The sequence below is a fragment of the Corythoichthys intestinalis genome, chromosome 4 (genome assembly GCF_030265065.1).
Source record: "Corythoichthys intestinalis isolate RoL2023-P3 chromosome 4, ASM3026506v1, whole genome shotgun sequence".
NCBI classification, from domain to species: domain Eukaryota; kingdom Metazoa; phylum Chordata; class Actinopteri; order Syngnathiformes; family Syngnathidae; genus Corythoichthys; species Corythoichthys intestinalis.
Window position 1 is genome coordinate 11,465,934 of NC_080398.1, and position 13,783 is coordinate 11,479,716.

The 13,783-nt window shown below is 40.5% G+C and overlaps 1 protein-coding gene across 1 annotated transcript in view; it reads left to right on the forward strand.

Moving 5' to 3' along the window:
• Positions 1–13,783, forward strand: part of deptor (DEP domain containing MTOR-interacting protein) — a 50,975-nt gene continuing 37,192 nt past the window's right edge. Inside the window, exons 1-3 of the mRNA XM_057834160.1 lie at positions 1–393; positions 482–571; positions 12,422–12,600. Of these exons, the coding sequence (XP_057690143.1) occupies positions 380–393; positions 482–571; positions 12,422–12,600 (283 nt within the window). The 5' untranslated portion in view covers positions 1–379. The remainder of the gene's footprint in view (positions 394–481; positions 572–12,421; positions 12,601–13,783) is intronic.

The window sequence follows — 13,783 nt, forward strand, 5'->3', positions numbered from 1 at the left end:
GGAGTGTGTTTGGGGAAAAATCGTGCAGGCGTCCTCTATGTTTACGGCGTGTGTGCCTGATTTTGGCCGGGCATGCTGGATACACAACGCTGCATATACGAGCTGTGCACAAAGTGAATTCAGGGAGGCGTACAGGACAAGGACAGAGGGGCCTTGTTGGGAGGTGTGCACGAAGCTATGAATGAGCGCGTGCACACGTTCGGACGTCTTCGAGGAACAGTCCACAGCTGATGGAATCTACACGCCGCGAATGTCTCCTCACTGTCCCGCATAGTGTCACGCAATTTCCCGGGATGGAGTAATGTCGTACACGACGAATTTTGTTTCGGTCGTTTATTTTATTATATTTTTTGCGTAAAATCCACCCAAACCGCTCTCCATGGTTTTCGAAAGGTGAGCGAATCATGTAAATGCTGCCTGATAAGATGATGATACCACTCCTTCCACGAATTGCACCAGTGATGTCTTACCGTTTTGGCAGAGAGATGGACGGGATCGCAAACAGCATGCAGAAGAAGGCTGCGGAGCTGGAGCGACTGGCCGAGGTGCTGGTCACCGGTGAGCAGCTCAGGTAGGTCGGGCGCTCTTTGCCCTAATCTCCGCTACAACTCCACCCTTAACGCGGTTTGGGTGCATGGATGATCATTTACTGATTATTCATATATGATTTGCATGTTAACATGTTGTTGTATTTCATGATTTGAGTGATAACAACCTCAACACATAACTGAACAAATTTCCCCCAAAATATTTGTACTAAGTAATTATCTCGTTGTTGTCTAGTTGAACACAAAGCTATTGTCCACTTGTAAAAACGGCAACAAGAATATTCACAGTTTAAGTCAGTGCACCTAAACACTTGCTCTGCTTGCTACTACAGTACTGTATATGAAGCTGATATACAGTGGTACCTCTACGATCGCTTCGACACACGATGTTTTCGACATCCGACGTAAAATTTGATTCGCAATTTGTTTCTACATCCGACGACATGCTCGAAATATGAAATTTCCCGCAAGAAGGACGCATGGCAGATTTTTCTTGTGAGAGAGATCAACATGGGTTCCAAGAATGTTAGTGCAGGTGGTGAAAAAAGGAAAAAGACAAGGCTTGAGGAAATGAAGATGGAAATGATAGAAAAACATAAGCATGGTGCGCGCGTCCGTGAACTGGCTGGACAATATGGCCGTAGAATGTCTACGATCTCGACGGTCCTCCTCCGACCTTCGTTCGCCAGTCTTTATAACTTAAGGTGACAGTTATTATTGTGGTTACATCGCCAAAAAAATCGCCAGTTTCGTCAGGTTTTTAATCATTTACTTCTGAACTTGTGCAACACAACATGCCTACTGTCCGCTGCAGAAGTAAAAAGTCCCTCTTTCACTCTGTCAAGTAAGCCACACGGTGCGTTCAGGTACACCACACAAAACACATTCGCCACATTAGAACTCGATTTGTTATATCATTACACATATTATTATTACTATTATTATATTTGTTTTACGATTTTTATTCATAATTTATTTGTTTTGCTCTGTGTGGATTTAGTGTAGGTTTTCAGGCTGTACAACAAATTAATGGAATTAACATGTATTCTTATGGGAAAATCTTGCTCGACATACAACCATTTCTACTAACAAACAAGGTCCTGGGACGAATTAACTTCGAATGTAGAGGTACCACTGTACTAGGTAGATTAATCCATCGTATTTGCACTGTCACACTAATGTCTTACAGCACAGTGGTTGGTAATCACTATCTTATGTACTTAAAGAGGACCGAACCATGTTTACAGCCACAATTTAAAAAAATATGCAGATTCACCAACCCCCACAAAGAAATGCTATGCATATTGGACTCATCATGCACGCCGCAACCCTTCACTGGTCAGAATCCTAGTGATCTTGTTTGCTCTACTAACATTGCATGGGTGAATCTACTAACCCCATAATGTCAGATCAAGGACTGGCCTGGACTGGTAAGGTTGGTAACATGTACCACACTTTGACCCTTTCAGTTTGAAGCAGGGCCCCACCCACCATTGCGGCATGGTCTATGAATTTTGCAATGAATAGTGGTTCCAAGTGAAAAGTATGGCACCAATCTCTGGAATTTCACTCTTAAGCCCTGTCCCCCTCAACTGAAATACAGCTGTAATGTTTCCCCATTTGGGAAAATTTGCTGTGGCACCTCTTACATTCATTTCCACGGGAGAGTGATGCCTATTGTCAGCACAAAGTTTCCAGTGTGCTTTCACTGAGCACCAGTGTGTCTCTTTGTATGCAGTGTTTGTCAGTGTTCGTGGCCCAGCTGACCATGTGACTGTAGACCGTAAGCATTGAATTGGCCGGCTGGCGATTCAGCTTCTGCTTTTCTAAAGTAAAAGCGTCAAACTTGCGACCCAAAGCGTATTTCAGGATACTGAATGATGCCTTACAGGATAGGATGTTTGGGGTGGCTGTGAAGGTCATGGGGAAGTAGTACATTGTGGTCTCTGGAATAGGTGTGTAATTTTGTACATGTTGTAGTTAATTGTGGTGGCAATGCAAAAATAAATGATGTGTGGCTTACGGCAGGGGTCCCCAACTTTTTTTGCACACGGACCGGTGTGATTTGGGTCTTTTTTTTTCACGGACCGGTGTTTTCAATGCTCTCCTAGCGATGTCAGTATATTCCGGAATGACTTTAATCCAGAACCTCGGCAGAGTTATTCTCTCAAATGTACGTTTAAGGTCACAGTCATTTGTGATCTCTACAAATTGATCCTCCTGTTGTACAGACATGTTCGAATCACTCGGTTTATTCACAAACGGGTCATGAATCCACTCTTTCGCAGTTCATGGGCCTTTAGTGATTGGGAAGAAGCATACATTTTGTTTTCTTCGAGGTTGTAGGCTCATCTTCTGGCTCGTCAGGTGCCCTTTTCCCCGTAAAAAAATCTGTCCAAAGACTTCTGTTTTTCAGTCATTCTAGTGTGGGGGCTAATTATTTCCGGGAACAAATGTGATGTGCCCGCCCTACGTCAGACATTATTATCGAGGACAAGCGCACACAGATATACAAAACAAGACGTACTGCTAGCAGTCCAATCAATGGATTTCTATGACAACATTCCATCCTGTAGTATTATATCTAGAGTAAACCGGGATACTGGTGTGTTAAGGGGCACAGGCCAAAGTTAATTTGGCACAATGCAGTCATTAATACATTATTATTTCTTTTGCGGCCCGGTACCAAATGCGCTACGGACCGGTACCGGTCCGCGGCCCAGCGGTTAGGGACCCCTGGCTTACGGTGTCTGTGTGTACTGCGTTTGACCTACACTCAAGAGGTCCCGAGTCCAGATCTCAATTTGGGCCCTCTTGTGTGGCTCATAGACTTCACTATCAGTTGACGGGTCGTGGGGCTATGGGCTATTTCGTAGGGGGCTTATTTTAAAAAACTAAAAATTTTTAAAGCCGCTAGCGACCTAAAACCAAAACAGGCACCTCCCAGGCATATATGAGTCTCCATGTGCAGCGGCATAAAAAAAATTCAAAGTCGTTCCATAATAAAATCCTGATTAATAAGTATAACAAAACTTCAAATGGCTATAAAATTCTCAGATTTTACACTAGATGCGCAAAGATATACGTATACCTATATTATTAGGACCAATAGCAATATTTAACAAATCACTTAAGTTTTTGCCAAAAATAGCAACTTTTGGTTTTTTTATTTAAGGCAATTTTGACGCAAGTTTTCAACAGCTAATAAATCACTCAATTTTCACATCATTAAAATGATTCAGCATGCGTTCCTCAAGTATTAAACTTGAGGAACGCATGCTGAATCATTTTAATTTTATTAAACAAAAGAAAAAATGCATTTTGTTGTTGTTGTTTTTTTGCATTTTTCTATGTACAATGTGTATATACACTCACCGGCCACTTTATTAGGTACACATGTCCAACTGCTCATTAACACTTAATTTGTAATCAGCCAATCACATGGCGGCAACTCAGTGCATTTAGGCATGTAGACATGGTTTAAGACAATCTCCTGCAGTTCAAACTGAGCCTCACTATGGGGAAGAAAGGTGATTTTAGTGACTTTGAACGTGGCATGGTTGTTGGTGCCAGAAGGGCTGGTCTTAGTATTTCAGAAATTGCTGATCTACTGGGATTTTCACGCACAACCATCTCTAGGGCTTACAGACAATGGTCCAAAAAAGAAAAAATATCCAGTGAGCAGCAGTACTGTGGGCGGAAATGCCTTGTTGATGCCAGAGGTCAGAGGAGAATGGCCAGACTGGTTCGAGCTGATAGAAAGGCAACAGTGACTCAAATAACCACCCGTTACAACCAAGGTAGGCAGAAGAGCATCTCTGAACGCACAGTACATCAAACTTTGAGGCAGATGGGCTACAGCAGCAGAAGACCACGCCGGGTACCACTCCTTTCAACTAAGAACAGGAAACTGAGGCTACAATTTGCACAAGCTAATCGAAATTGGGCAATAGAGGATTGGAAAAACGTTGCCTGGTCTGATGAGTCTTGATTTCTGCTGCGACATTCGGAAGGTAGGGTCAGAATTTGGCATCAACAACATGAAAGCATGAATCCATCCTGCCTTGTATCAATGGTTCAGGCTGGTGGTGGTGGTGGTGTAATGGTGTAGGGAATATTTTCTTGGCACTCTTTGGGCCCCTTGGTACCAATTGAGCATCCTTGGAACGCCACAGCCTACCTGAGTATTGTTGCTGACCATGTCCATCCCTTTATGACCACAATGTACCCAACTTTTGATGGCTACTTTCAGCAGGATAATGCGCCATGTCATAAAGCTGGAATCATCTCAGACTGGTTTCTTGAACATGACAATGAGTTCACTGTACTCAAATGGCCTCCACAGTCACCAGATCTCAATCCAATAGAGCATCTTTTGGATGTGGTGGAACGGGAGATTCGCATCATGGATGTGCAGCTGACAAATCTGCACCAGTTGTGTGATGCTATCATGTAAATATGGACCAAACTCTCTGAGGAATGCGTTAAGCACCTTGTTGAATCTATGCCACGAAGAATTGAGGCAGTTCTGAAGGCAAAAAGGGGTCCAACCCGTTACTGGCATGGTGTACCTAATAAAGTGGCCGGTGAGTGTATATTTATAATATAATGTGCAATCCAACATGGCAGCTGTCATAAAGCAAAGAGCTTTTTAAGTTGAAAATTCTTAGAAATAAATGCGTAAATTGACGAATTTCTATAGATATGAACGTAAAACAGTCAAGATTCTTGGTTAAAAGCAAAAAAATGGGCAGTTATCGTTCATTTTACCTAAATATTTCTAGCAAAAGTTAGACTATTGTGTAATCCAACGTGGCAGCTGTCACAAAAAAGAGTTTTTTTAAGTTGAAAATTCTTGTAAATCGTAGAATTTCTATAGATATGAATGTAAAACAGTCTAGATTCTTGGTTAGAAGCAAAAGATGGGCAGTTATCATTCATTTTACCTAGATATTTCTAGCAAAAGTTACGCTATTGTGTAATCCAACGTGGCGGCCGTCACAAAACGGTTTTTCAAGTTGAAAACTCTTGTAAATTGTGGTACTTCTATAGATATGAATGTAAAACAGTCCAAATTCTTGGTTAAAAGCAAAAAACGGGCAGTTATCGTTCATTTTACTTAATTATTTCAAGCCAAAGTTACACAAATTTTATCCATTGATTTTTTTTTTTCCCCCCACAACGTTTCAAAGTGTATGTATGGTGCCATTTAGTATAGGGCTGCAGCTATCGATTATTTTAGTAGTCGATTAATCGATGAACTAGTTAGTTCGAATAACCGAGTAATAAGGAACATGAAAAATTAAAATACCTGAGCTAAACCTCAAACGTTATAAAAATAAATAAATAAATAAACAGGGATCTATGTACAACAAAGGAACTATGGCTAATTAACAAAGCAACATTTCGCTAGCGTAAATGTTATAAAAGGCTACCGTTTTTTTTTTTTTTTTTTTTTTTTTTTTAATTACAATGTTCTTAACAGTTCAGAAACATATTCCCACAAAAAATGGCTAAATATATCTATAAACTAAATTATGAATTCATTTAAAAAAACATTAGCTCATACAAAAACTTGGCTTATGTTGGTCTTAACATGGAGCAGCTGGATTCAGCCATGTGAAATGAGGCAGACTAGAGGGCAGTGTATCCACCCACATCAATAAAACAAAATACAAACACTTTCAAAATAAACCATTACAACGCCACTTTAATTAAACAAATACTCGAAGCAGCAAAATTTAATTCGAATCTTTTTTTCTAATCGAATACTCGAGTTAATCAATTAATCGTTGCAGCAATAATTTAGTATAATAATTACCTTGAATCCTCGACCAAATCACTCTTGAGACACTCCTGCCTGCTTGTAAGCAGTAAAACCTTCGTCCTGGTTCCACCTAAATCCAGCGTTAGAACGCAGCGTGTGTTTGACTTTATCACAGTGAAAGCCAACTCAACATTCTGCCTGAATCGACCCCCTACGGGAAGGTGTGGCGCAATGTCTGTAGGAGCTGTCTTGTTACCTTATGGTGAAGTCTATGTGTGGCTTTAATAGCTTCTCTGATATTCTGGTGTGTTTTTTCCCTAGGTATTCCCACATTTTTGGTGGTTATTAGTTTTCGAAGACTTAAATTGCCATATTGCTAGGTGTGCTTGAAAAAGTTTTTTTTTTCCCTCACATTTGAACTGTGATTGCATGGCAACTAGTCCTGGGGAAGGCCTTGGGCACACCATGGGATATGAAGGGAGCCTGGCTATCGAGAGCCTTTTAGATTGTGAGGAAGTTGTTGCAGTGATATAGTGTAAAAGTGAGGTAAGTATGGATATAAACAGATGTTCTTGAGACGGCAGTACGGTGATGTAGTGTTTGCCATGTCTAACTCACAAAAAACAAACAGAACCAGCAAGAGTTTCCTAAAACAACGTAAAGGTACTTAGGCCGATATGCCAGGTGTTTGTGAAAATGGCTCTATGATTATGACCAGCAATTGCCTGGCAACTAGCCCTGCCGTTCATCTCTGGTCTGCCAGGACAAGCTGTAGCTCACTCATGACCTGAATGAGGAGTGCTGTTGAAAGTAGATGGATCGTGACGGATCGACTGCGATATTTAATGCAGTTTCATTGCAGAGTGAAGGCAAAGAAAAATTTCATTAGAAAAGGGCTTTTTTCACATTGAAAATTCACAAAATTTTGTACCTAGCCCACCTTAATCAAACAGTACTGCTAGGTGGAAACTAGGCTTTTGTGTCTTATCACAGTCAGCATGGAAGCTTGAAAAGCATAGTGTGTAATGATTGACACACTCCTTTGTTGACCTCTACTCCCTGCTTTGGTTACAATTACAACATATAAAAGCTAATAGTAACTCGTACTCTGTCAGTTCTGATTCATGGCTTAGAATTCAAATAGAGTTGACTCAGTGCACACTTTTGTTATTAGTATTGATCAGGATAAAGTATGTTGATAAATGGTAAATGGTGTTATACTTGTATGTTGGCCAGTTCTTTAAAATACAGTGGTAACTCAACATAGGATCGCTTCGACACACGATCTTTTCGACATCCGACGTAAAATTTGACTCGCCATTTGTTTTTACATCCGACGACATGCTCGAAATACCCCGAATTATGACAGCGCCGCAGTTTCTTTGTTTTCCCGCAAGACGGACGCACTGCAGATTTTCTTGTGAGAGAAATCAACATGGGTTCCAACAATGTTAGTACAGTTGGTGAAAAAAAGGAAAAAGGTGAGGCTTACCATTGAAATGAAGATCGTAATGATAAAAAATATATATATATACAGTGCCTTGCAAAAGTATTCGGCCCCCTTGAACCTTGCAACCTTTCGCCACATTTCAGGCTTCAAACATAAAGATATAAAATTTTAATTTTTTGTCAAGAATCAACAACAAGTGGGACACAATCGTGAAGTGGAACAATATGTATTGGATAATTTAAACTTTTTTAACAAATAAAAAACTGAAAAGTGGGGCGTGCAATATTATTCGGCCCCCTTGCGTTAATACTTTGTAGCGCCACCTTTTGCTCCAATTACAGCTGCAAGTCGCTTGGGGTATGTTTCTATCAGTTTTGCACATCGAGAGACTGACATTCTTGCCCATTCTTCCTTGCAAAACAGCTCGAGCTCAGTGAGGTTGGATGGAGAGTGTTTGTGAACAGCAGTCTTCAGCTCTTTCCACAGATTCTCGATTGGATTCAGGTCTGGACTTTGACTTGGCCATTCTAATACCTGGATACGTTTATTTTTGAACCATTCCATTGTAGATTTGGCTTTATGTTTTGGATCATTGTCCTGTTGGAAGATAAATCTCCGTCCCAGTCTCAGGTCTTGTGCAGATACCAACAGGTTTTCTTCCAGAATGTTCCTGTATTTGGCTGCATCCATCTTCCCGTCAATTTTAACCATCTTCCCTGTCCCTGCTGAAGAAAAGCAGGCCCAAACCATGATGCTGCCACCACCATGTTTGACATTGGGGATGGTGTGTTCAGGGTGATGCTTTTACGCCAAACATATAGTTTTGCATTGTGGCCAAAAAGTTCAATTTTGGTTTCATCTGACCAGAGCACCTTCTTCCACATGTTTAGTGTGTCTCCCAGGTGGCTTGTGGCAAACTTTAAACGAGACTTTTTATGGATATCTTTGAGAAATGGCTTTCTTCTTGCCACTCTTCCATAAAGGCCAGATTTGTGCAGTGTACGACTGATTGTTGTCCTATGGACAGACTCACCCACCTCAGCTGTAGATCTCTGCAGTTATCCAGAGTGATCATGGGCCTCTTGGCTGCATCTCTGATCAGTTTTCTCCTTGTTTGAGAAGAAAGTTTGGAAGGACGGCCGGGTCTTGGTAGATTTGCAGTGGTCTGATGCTCCTTCCATTTCAATATAATGGCTTGCACAGTGCTCCTTGAGATGTTTAAAGCTTGGGAAATCTTTTTGTATCCAAATCCGGCTTTAAACTTCTCCACAACAGTATCTCAGACCTGCCTGGTGTGTTCCTTGGTTTTCATAATGCTCTCTGCACTTTAAACAGAACCCTGAAACTATCACAGAGCAGGTGCATTTATACGGAGACTTGATTACACACAGGTGGATTCTATTTATCATCATCGGTCATTTAGGACAACATTGGATCATTCAGAGATCCTCACTGAACTTCTGGAGTGAGTTTGCTGCACTGAAAGTAAAGGGGCCGAATAATATTGCACGCCCCACTTTTCAGTTTTTTATTTGTTAAAAAAGTTTAAATTATCCAATAAATGTTGTTCCACTTCACGATTGTGTCCCACTTGTTGTTGATTCTTGACAAAAAAATTAAATTTCATATCTTTATGTTTGAAGCCTGAAATGTGGCGAAAGGTTGCAAGATTCAAGGGGGCCGAATACTTTTGCAAGGCACTGTATATGAGCGTGGGGTGCGCGACCGTGAAATGGCTCAACAATTCAGCAGTAGACGGTCTATGATCTCGGCGGTCTTCCTCCGTTCGTCTTTATAAATTAAGGTGACAATTATTATTATTGTAACATAACCAAAGAAATCCCAGGATAGGTTTTTAATTATTTATTTCAGAACTTGTGCAACACAACATGCCTATTGTCCGGCGCAACTGAACTCGTGAAGTGAACGTAAAAAGTTCTCCCTCACTTTGACACGTCAGCCACGCGGTGCGTTCAGGTACACCAAGCAAAAATACATCTGCCACATTAAAACCCGATTCGTTACATTACTACAGGTATTATTATTATTAATGTAATATTATATTATTATTCCGATTTGTATTCATACTTTATTTGTTTTGCTCTGGGTAATTGCTATTTGCAATTGTACCATCAGTATTTATTAAGGATTTAGTGTAGGTCTTCGGGCTGTGGAACGAATTAATGGAATTATAATGTATTTTTATGGGAAAATCCTCCTCAACATACGACAATTTAGACTTTCCTGGAAGGAATTAACTTCGTATGTAGAAGTACCACTGTACTGCTGTTCACATGATAGGGAAGTTGTTAAATTAAAATTATATCTTCTTAATTTTGAAGGCATGATTATCATGAGCATGGCTACTGCAGCACATTCCGAAAAAGCACACTACAAAAACGGTGCGTGCAGGAAACACTTTTTGCCACAACTTTTTTTCACAAGTAAACTGTTTAATTGTTTACAGAGGAAAATAGAGGCTTGCACTATCAGGGGGAATGTGGTAACTTTGCCTTTGACATTACTAAAAGTTATATACAGGGTAGTCTATCATATGCATTAGCCATTACGCCTGGAAGGAGGCCACCATTTGACATTTGCGAGTGCTCTTATGGAATAGTGTGTCTTCAAGAGGTCCATTTGTTACTCAGCAACACAAGGAAGGGGAGATTTCCTCATTTTATGAAGCACTCTATGGGCATGTAATGTATGTAGTGCAGCAGCGTTCTGTGGAAATACAACTTGTAGGTGGAGTTATGGTGGGCGTGGGAACATACTGGAAAGGCTCAGGCACAAACAAGTTGTGTATTTTTAAAAGCCACAGTGTCTATATGCAATTTATCTGAGCTCATCTTCAATGAAAACATGCTATGCTATATGGTCTGATGAGACCACATTCACTTAACATAATATTTTCTACAGAATGTTCTGACCTCGAGTCCACACCTTTTCTGATGATTTAGCAGTTAATTGAGTGGAAAAAGAAAGATGAAAATGATGATGCCACTGTGGGTGGATATCTTTAAGTGCTGGTTTGTTTGCTCATTTGGACACTTGGCAGACGAGTATGTACCCTAGTGCATGTATGTTGGTCTTGTTGGGCAGACATGGACTGTTATCATGAATTTTGCATTATGTTAGCGGGATGCACATAGCAAGTAGGGAAAGTAGGATAATTGGCTGAGACTTGTCAGTTCATTGACAGTACTTACTGTAGGTTCAGAAAGAGGTAACTGAGACCAGGTAAAACCAGACCCAGTAAAGGGCTGTATAAGTCGTCATACAGTAAAATTTACTTGACTGAACTGTTGATAGCTGTAGATGATCATTACAAAGCAACCCTGGAGTTTAACTGATTTCATACTATCAGTTTGGATCGTGTGTTGTATAATGTTGTGCTAACAGTAACAACATTATCAACATGCAACATAAAATGAATACTCTTTCTTGAATTTTGAGAAAATAAATTGTTTCTTATGTACAGAGGTGGTTAGAGTAGCGAAGATTTGTACTTAAGTAAGAGTAGGGTTACTTCCAAATAAAAATACTCAAGTAAAAGTAAAGGTAGTCATCCAAAAAATGTACTGAAGTACAAGTGAAAACGTATTTGGTAAAAAGAATACTCAAGTAATGAGTAACAGTGTAACTGCTTACAAATTTATTAATTTTTTTATCAGCACAAAGTTATCTATATGAACTGTTGTTACAACGATACTGTACAATAACCCATTACATAACCTCATTAAGCCAAAGGGAAAAAAAAAAAAAACAATTCCGGCAAGAGAAAAAAATGACAGAAATGAAGCATCATTCATCCAAAGTGCATGCATCCCTCTAGTGGAGAAAGTGGTTCCTAGTTTGAATAGTGAATAGTTCCTTCATTATTACTATTAAGAAATTAGAAGGATCATATCTCTGCTTTTCCGTGGTCAATCAATGCCAAATGAAGACTGGGAGAGAGGTTACAGTCCACGCTTTCCAGTCATGTTGAGGGCAGCACTCTATATATGTCAAATAATTTATTTTTTACGGTGCTTTAAAGACGACACGTGATTGAACAGGCTGGCGTGATCATAGAATGGCAAGCTTGCATCTGATTGGTATAATCGAGTTATGAGATTATTGGTGTGACATCTCATTGGTGAAATTGGTAGAGCTACTCTTGGCAGTATAGTTTCTTTTTCTTCACAAATCTACTGAAGTAAAAGTAAAAAGCATGGCTTGGTAAAACTACTCTTAGAAGTGCAATTTTCTTAAAAAGTTACTCGAGTAAAAGTAACGGAGTACATGCAATGCGTTACTACCCACCTCTGCTTATGTACTTAATTCACAAGACTTGACATGTTATTGTCGGACACAAGAATGACCCAAGGCAAATATTTAGGCTATTTACTCTAACAAAGTGTCCTGTAATTCCTCAAACAGAAGGTTTTCCCCTATCATTAAAATGTTCACACACATCTAATAATGAATAAACGATTGACTCTGTTTGAATGAATTGCTAACTAAAACAGCAGCATGTATTGCTTTGTTGACAGCTACAAATGGACCTTTTACTTCAAATTGGCACTCTAATGATGTAGAATATACTAGTAGCTAAACAGTCTTCTCTATTTACTATAGAAACACAATACATATATGTATCATGTCTTTTAGGTTGCGACTCCACGAAGGGAAGGTCATCAAGGATCGGCGTCATCACTTGCGCACATACCCAAACTGCTTCGTGGGCAAAGAGCTTGTTGATTGGCTAATTGAACACAAGGAGGCCTCCGAGCGAGAGACAGCCATCCAGATCATGCAGAAGCTTCTGGACCAGAGCATTATCCACCACGGTAAGACTACACTGCTGGACTTTTATTTGGAGGAAAGAAACTAAAATTAATTTACCTGGCACAGCCAGACTATTCTCCCTGTATTTTTCAAACACTGTGAGAAATAGTCTAGGACCCAACCCATTAACGGCCTCTCGAGCATGGTACAAAATCAACCGTCCAATCAGATTTGTTTATTTGCGTGACGTGTTCTTAATGAGTAACGTCACTCTTGCGCGCCGAAAGTTGTCTCTACAACAACACAGATGGCGACGGGAGAGCCGAGAATATATTCCAATCCGCGGTAAAACCAGTTTTAAATGACTAAAAACACATCGAAACAAGTCATTGACAACAGTCAACATGGCTCACGCTAGCCATGTTGAATAAACTTCTCCATTCTCCGCTCACGCTAATTACTTGTCGCTTTAACAACGTCACGTCTGCCCGTCGCTGATTGGTCCACTCCGCTGTCTGTTTGCTGTGGCTTGCTCCGCTCTCAGAATTTGCCCGGCCGGACGGTCGCCAAACTCAATCGCTGGAACAGCGGTGAGTCTGGTATACCAGGCAAAAAATAAATAAGTAAAAAAAAAAATTAACCCGGGGCAACCCCATTGACTTCGTGGTTAGGACATTTGCCTCAAAATTGAGTGGTCCTGGGTTCGTCTCTTGGCTCTCTTCTTTCTCAATGAAGTTTTCTTGTCGCTTAGGCCACGTTTACATGACAACGATCTCACGTCATAACACAAAAGTGGCGTTTTGCCATTTTAATTTCGCCTTTACACGACAATTATGTGTGGGGAAAACGGCGTGCACACGGAAACGCAAAAGTGCATTAAACTTCCAATTTGCCGATGTAGTGTGCATTCCCATTGTGTAGGTGGCAGCACCAAAAACAGAAAGAAAGCCAAGGATTCATTTTTTCCGTGTTCTAACTCCCATGGCTGAGGAGCGTATCAAGTTTTTCAATAACAGAGGGGTAGCTCAACACCTTCCCTTCTGCTGTTTGCTCTTTCGTCCTGGTCAAATAACAAGATGGAGAAGCGCATCACGCTCGAATTAGAGTAGTGAATACGATAGTTGACTAAATTCTTGAATAATGTTGAACGCAGTTAGTCGTGTACATGGTCGCTACTTGAAGACGTGTTTTCCAAACTTTCGGAATGTCAGCGTGCACTGACGTCATCAGTATCTTTACCCCCTT